The sequence below is a fragment of the Chrysochloris asiatica genome, unplaced genomic scaffold (genome assembly GCF_000296735.1).
Source record: "Chrysochloris asiatica unplaced genomic scaffold, ChrAsi1.0 scaffold00075, whole genome shotgun sequence".
Classification (NCBI taxonomy): Eukaryota; Metazoa; Chordata; class Mammalia; order Afrosoricida; family Chrysochloridae; genus Chrysochloris; species Chrysochloris asiatica.
The window spans coordinates 13449701-13456459 of NW_006408593.1; the positions used below are offsets into that span (position 1 = coordinate 13449701).

At 58.0% G+C, this 6759-nt stretch overlaps 1 protein-coding gene across 1 annotated transcript in view; it reads left to right on the forward strand.

Moving 5' to 3' along the window:
• The window catches only part of SLC39A13 (solute carrier family 39 (zinc transporter), member 13), a 41651-nt gene extending 36569 nt beyond the window's left edge, over positions 1-5082 (forward strand). Inside the window, exons 4-13 of the mRNA XM_006865132.1 lie at positions 3-33; positions 1118-1453; positions 2528-2641; positions 2954-3078; positions 3322-3429; positions 3532-3621; positions 4310-4360; positions 4546-4678; positions 4819-4918; positions 5007-5082. Coding sequence (XP_006865194.1) covers positions 3-33; positions 1118-1453; positions 2528-2641; positions 2954-3078; positions 3322-3429; positions 3532-3621; positions 4310-4360; positions 4546-4678; positions 4819-4918; positions 5007-5082 — 1164 coding nt within the window. The remainder of the gene's footprint in view (positions 1-2; positions 34-1117; positions 1454-2527; positions 2642-2953; positions 3079-3321; positions 3430-3531; positions 3622-4309; positions 4361-4545; positions 4679-4818; positions 4919-5006) is intronic.
• The last annotated feature ends 1677 nt before the right edge of the window (positions 5083-6759 follow it).

The following is a 6759-nucleotide window of genomic DNA, read 5'->3' on the forward strand; positions in this document are numbered from 1 at the left end:
CGGGGCTGCCCGGAGCGCCGCCGCCGCTGCACGGTGAGTGACCGTCCGACCCTTGGGCCATCCCCGCGGCCCGGCCCCTCGCCCCGGGCCGAGAGTGAAACTTGCCTCCCTCGGGAGCTTCTCCTTCGTCGCCCACACTTGGCTCCCCATCTCTGGCCACTCTCAATGCCTCTCCTTTCCCTCCCTTCTCTCTCTTCTCCCACGCCTGTGGTCCCCACACCTCTGCGAGAGCCTCCCTGGCCCCCAAGCCCGGCCTGACCCGTGCCATCTGCAGTTGGTCCCCAACCGCTTTCATCGGGGTCTCCAGTAAGGCTTGGACTTCCCAGACCTGAGCATCTTTTCTGGGTCGATTGTGGGGACAGCTGCTTTCCTTTCCTCCTTCCTCCCTTAGCAGATGAGGAAACTGAGGCAGGCTCATTGCCAGCTCCAGGTCACAGGCAGCTTGAGGCAGAGCAGAACTACCTTCCAACCTCCTGCCTGAGTTTCCAGACTGGATTTCTCACTTGGTTGACTCACTTCCATGTCCTGTGATCCGTTGCCTGCTGGCACATTCCACTCCCCAACCCCATAAGGAGGGCCTCCTCCATGCTAGGCGCTCACCCTCATTATCAAAGCCCACTTCAGCTTTACACACTGAGGGAGGCCATGCCGTCTCCCCATACTCCCCGAAGTCACTGAAAAGTACAAAACCCAAAGGTAGCCTTGTCTCCTGTTCCTGGCTTTCTCTGGTGACATGGTGGAAGCTTTGACGGTCCCTTCCCGAACTTGCACCTCCAGATGGATGCCTCCCCATCCACCTGGACAGTGCTGTCCTCTGTCCCCAGAGTGTCTTCACCAGCCACATCCTGGCAGCAATATCACCTCTGGCAGCCAGAAACACCCTACTGGGCCGAGCCAGTGCGTCACCCTGTCATTAGGGAAAGTTTAGCCTCAGGCAGACTGTCTGGAGTTGGCTCTGAAGGGAAAAATTGTGTGGTCCTTGAGTGTGGGGGAGCAGCAGCCCACTGTGTGCATCTGTGCGCCCACCATTCAGGTCCTTGGATGCCCTTGGCCACTTGGCAAGAGCGGGGTGATATGCTACATCCGCACTAAGCAGGTTTGTGACCCCAGGTAGCAGCTGGCCTTAGTGTCCTTTGTTTTTCAGCACGTGGCGTACCTGGATGTCCCTATCCTGGCTGTGGCATGGCGGGCCACGGGCTCCTCTTTCTGTCTGCTCTTGCCCTGGAGCTCCTGACAGAGGTTGGGAGTTCCCAGTCGGCCCTCTGGAGCCGGGGGACCGCAGCAGCCTGTCGCCTAGACAACAAGGAGAACGAGTCCTGGGGGGCCCTGCTGAGTGGGGAAAGGCTAGATACCTGGATCTGCTCCCTCCTTGGCTCACTCATGGTGGGGCTCAGCGGGGTCTTCCCCTTGCTCGTCATTCCCTTGGAGATGGGGACTGTGCTGCGTTCAGAAGGTGGGTGACCCTCATCTGGGAGATGCGAGACCCCTCGACCTGGGCTACAGTATGACTGAGACAGCGGCTGAGAATAGAATCGAATTTCTTACCTTGGACCTGTGAGGCCAGGGTGTGCCGTGTTCATACACGTACTTATCCCTTCAACCAGTAAGCAGTCAGTTACCAAGAAGCAGTGTACATAGAGGTTGGCAGTCTGGGAGCCGGCTGACTAGGTTCCAGTTGAGGAGTGTGACGTAGTAGGTGTGGCTTGGAACCCCAGGAGTCCGCAGAGCTCAGGGGCCTATGCTACAGCCCAGGCCCAGGAACTAAGGTGGCTACTGAGCAGCTCCTCTGGTCAGCTGCTGGACTGAGTGCTGGGACAGCTGAGAGCCAAGCTGTCACACAGCCTGCTGTCATGCCAATATGGGGAAGCACAGAGCAGCTTTCCCTGAGACTCCACCACCAACCTGCCTCTGCCCTCACAGCCTCAATTCAGCTAGCAAAATAAGGGGCTGGACATGGCCCCTAAAGGTACCTCAAGCTTTGGATACTGCAGAGTTTACAACATCCACAAATTTCTGCCACTCTCCTGCTATCAAAGTGGCTAAAAAGTCTCCTCTTAATGAGCACTTTGTGCACTGTCATTTAATTCCCACAAGGTCCTTATCAAAGGGACACCAGAGGCCAGACTAGAGCTGCACATCTGGACCATGGCAGACAGCCTCATCTTTCTCCCAAGGAAAGTTTGAACTGCTGATGCATTTATCTCATTTGTAACTGAGAAAATTGAGTCTCAGAAAAATCTCTGCCCGAGTTTCCCAACTGAAAAGTTGAAGAGCCTAGCAGCCTGCAAAGCCAGGCTCTTAACTGAGGTGTGGAGTTGGCTCCCAGCCATCTGGAGGTTATGCTGCGCGCCTTCTGAGTACGCGGCCCCAGTTGGCTTGTGGGGTGGAGAACAGTAGCCCCTGTCCAGCCTTCTGGAGGCTTGCAGCATGTGGGGACTACAACAAGAGCCCAGTGAGCCCAGTGGGACCCAGGCTGCGCTGGTCTCCAGTTGTGGGTCAGCCATCAACCCAAGTCTCTGCTTTGCAGCCGGGACCCGGCGCCTGAAGCAGCTGCTCAGCTTTGCCTTAGGGGGCCTCTTGGGCAATGTGTTTCTACACCTGCTTCCCGAGGCCTGGGCCTACACATGCAGCACCAGCCCTGGTGAGTGAGGCTGCAATCCACAGGTAGGAGGGCAGACTAGGGAGTTGGTGCCCATACCCAGGGACACCCAGGTCAGCCTGCTCGGCCAGTGACTAAAGGAGAGGCCCTGGGAATCTGGCAGAACCAGGAGGGGAAGGGCATGATCCTAGTCCCAACACCCTGGCCCCTGTGGAGATCCTGGAGCCCAGAGATCCCTCCAGCCTGTCCTGCCCTGTGCCCTGATCACTGCCCTGGATGAGGTCCCATCCCCAGTGGCCTCCACTCCTGTGGCTGTGCCTGTGACCTGGCCTGACGGTGGCACCATCGTTGTAGGTGGTGAGGGGCAGTGTCTGCAGCAGCAGCAGCAACTGGGGCTGTGGGTCATCGCTGGCTTCCTGACCTTCCTGATGTTGGAGAAGATGTTTCTGGACTGCAAGGAGAAGGAGGGGTCCAGCCAGGTGAGCCCCAAGCCCAGGGCCTGGGGCTCTGAGCTGATGCCAGGCCACTTCTTTGGGCAGATCTGTCAGTGTGTGATTTGTGCTGGAAGACTCGTGGTAGCAGCAGCAGGGCGGGGGGGGGGGGGGCTGTCAACTTTGGAGCCCCCCAGTGGATGGAGTTACAGAGAAGTCTAGCCAGAGAAAACTCGAGTTCTCTGTTTCTCTGGCCTGGGGGCATCTAATGCCACCTCCTTCTGGTCCTAGGCCCCCAACAAAGACCCCACTGCTGTGACTGCCACGGCACTCAATGGGGGCCGCTGTGTGGCCCCTCCAGCTGCAGAGTCCAGCTTGCACACCGTCCAGAGCATCAAAGTGAGTGACCTATTCCTCATACAGCTCCCCCACCCCACCTGGCTAACCCCCCTTTCAGCCCTGCGCACCCAGCTCAGTCCAGCTTTCTACTGCCTCACCCAGGTCAGCGGCTATCTCAACCTGCTGGCCAACACCATAGACAACTTCACTCACGGGCTGGCAGTGGCTGCCAGCTTCCTTGTGAGCAAGAAGGTAAGTGGCAGTTGCGGAGATGGGGCCCCAAGTCTTGCCAGTGGGAATGATGGTGCCCATGTTAATCAGTTGGTTCTGCCTCCAGACCACCTCTCCAGTCCCCCTAGTCCTTGCCCCCGTCCCGCTTCCTGCCTCCCAGGCTCTGCCATGCCACCTCCTCCTTATCTTCTGGCACCTTTTGTGCTGAGCTGTTGGGCTGATCTCAGGAGCACTCCTTCCTTGTGGGTCACATGCCACTCATTAAAACCCTCATGGTTTCCCAGAATCCAAGAGAAGCCCGCCATGCTGCTAGGCTTGGCCCCTGTCAGCTTCTAGATGCTTCTCCCTCTGACCCCTGTGTTCCAGCCCTGTTCATGCCTACCTCAAGCCATCCCTTTGCCTGATCTGCTCTTTCTCCCACTTTGCACACCTGGCCCTTTGCTGACCCCCGTCTAAACTGGGGCCCCTATTATTCTATCCCCTGCCCTTGTCTGTTCTGTTCTTCCTGCCCAGGACTCGTCTTTCTTTGGGCATGCTCTCAGTCCTCTATCTTCCCTCTGGACCTTAAGCATCATGAGGGCAGGTCCCTTGACTCCCTACTGCAGTCTCAGGAGCCAGCGTCATGTCCAGCCCAGAGTTGAGTGAATGGACAGGTGGGGTGTGCAGGCCCTCAGCATAGATCCTCACCCACTCAGCTCCCTTCCTGCAGATCGGACTCGTGACGACCCTGGCCATCCTCCTGCATGAGATCCCCCATGAGGTGAGGGCCTGGACGGGGACAGGGAAGCATGGGGCTGGACGGCCCAGAGGGGCAGGTGCACTAGGCTCCCTCCCCTGGGCTGCAGCCTCTGTGGCAGCTGTGCCCAGCCTCCTCAGGACCAGACGAAGGGACGTGGGCAGGGGGTTATGAGGTGGTGCTGAGTGATCATGTGGACCTCCCCTCAGGTGGGTGACTTTGCCATCCTGCTCCGGGCCGGCTTTGACCGATGGAGTGCCGCCAAGCTCCAGCTCTCCACAGCACTGGGAGGCCTGCTGGGGGCCTGCTTTGCCATCTGGACACAGTCCCCCAAGGGCGTAGGTATGGGCATGGTCAGGGCAGCAGAGGTACCCTGCCCACAGGGCAAGGCTGTCCTGCTGCCTCTCAGGAGGGGATGGGGTCACTGTTCCTGGGCTCCCAGCCTGCGGGCATCCTTCCCCCTTATCTCCCACTCCCCACAGAGGAGACAGTGGCCTGGATTCTGCCCTTTACCTCCGGGGGCTTCCTCTACATTGCCCTGGTCAACGTGCTGCCAGACCTCCTGGAAGAAGAGGACCCATGGTGAGTGGTGGGCCTGGGGGTTCAGTGGGAAGGAAAACCTCTTGGAGGCCCCCAGGCCTCCGTCCTGAGCCCAGCCCACCCTCCACAGGCATTCCCTACAGCAAGTGCTACTGCTCTGCTCAGGCATCGTGGTCATGGTGCTCTTCTCGCTACTGGTCGAGTAGCCCCACTGGACAACCCCAAACCCACAGCAATAAGAGACTGGGATTTATTGTGTGCCCGTGTGTGTGTGAGTGGCCGAGTAGACGAGTGTGTGAGACAGCGTACCCCTGACCAGACAGGAGGTGGGGGCTGTGGTGTGTCGTCTGTGGAAGTGTGTGAGACCGACACTGTGACCCCTCATGTCATTGGTCACCTCCCAGAGTGATGAGTCCCAAACAGAGGCCTCTCCCAGCATTAGGATCTCAAGGGGAAGCCTTGGGTCTGATTTTGACTGAGAGCAGCCCATAGAGGTCAGGACTGCAGGGAGGCCTCTACTTAGCACACATAGGCTCTGACCACCCCCCTCACCACCTCCAAGGCCTTTGTTCCCTTGGAGAAGAAGAGGCAGGTGCTCATGGGAAGCCCAGCCCTGCTCCGCACTGACAGTCTCACCCTCCCAGCAGTGAGCAGGGCCGGCTGCTGGTCCCCAGCGGGCTGGATGCCTATACTGGGCCTGGGCCTCTGCAAGTGTTCCCTGGCAGCGCCTACAGCTCCTGCCACTTCCAGCTGCCAAACAGCAGCCTGCAGGGCTGTGCTGCCGGGACCAGAAGCCTCTGCTAGGGGATGCTCCTGCCAGTTATTCCAGGGGCAGGAAGTGAGCGTGTCAGCCTTTGCTCAGGCCCCAGCGCCTTTCCCACTGGGGCTGGGGTAAGGTGGGGGCGGCTAAAACCCCTGTTGTCAGCACTCAGGAATGTGCTCTGGGAGAATGCTGAAGCCATAATCTCCAGCTATTTCCCTTGGCTGGTGCCCAGGTCCTCGGCCAGTCCACTCCATGGCCTCTTCAGCCCGGCTGTTTGGAGAAGTGACTGCTCAGAGGGTCCGAGTGCTCAGAGGGTGATTCTGCTGAGGTTCTGTTTATATCTGTAAATAACTGTTCTATAGACAAGATGCCAATAAATATCATCCCCAAGCCACTGTGTCTCTGTCCTGCAGACAGATGCCGCCCTGCCTCCTGTACAAAGTCACCGGGCCAGCTGCTCTCCCAGCCTCCACTTCAGGCTGCCTCAGGGGCTCTCTGCCTACTGATCATTTCCCTGATCTGCCAGTTTAGCCCCATCAGCCCCTTTTTAAGGAGCTCACTGCAGGGGCTTTGCCCTGTCCCACCCCCTGGTGACAGAATCAAGGAAGCTTCATTCCCAATGTCACTGCCAGGTCTGCCGGCCAGGAAACCTTTCATTTTAAAAAGCCTAGGGGCCATTTGCAAGAGCCATACCCCAATCCTCTGCTGAGTGTAAAGACAGCTCCAGGCACCGGGGGGCGCTGCTGCCCACTGTACTGTGTCTATGAGACACGTGAAGGGGCAAGTGGCATCAGCTCTGCAGACAACCAGGACACCTTCTGTAGCCAGAGCAGCCACGCCAGTGTCTTGGAGTCTGGTGGGGGCAGGGGGTGGGAATTCCAAAGAGGCCACATCCACAGCAGACATTTAAAAGGACATAAATACCTGCTTCTTTCTACATGTTTATTAAATCTGTATGTTGCTAAGTACCGTCAAATCAGTTCCAACCCAAAGCAGCCCTTGTATAGGGTTCTCGAGAAGCGGCTGGTGAGCTTGAACTGCTGACCTTGTGGTTCAAATTGACTTTGCAGTCCAGCATATTAACCCACAGCTCCACATTTGGACTCCATTTAATCTGTAT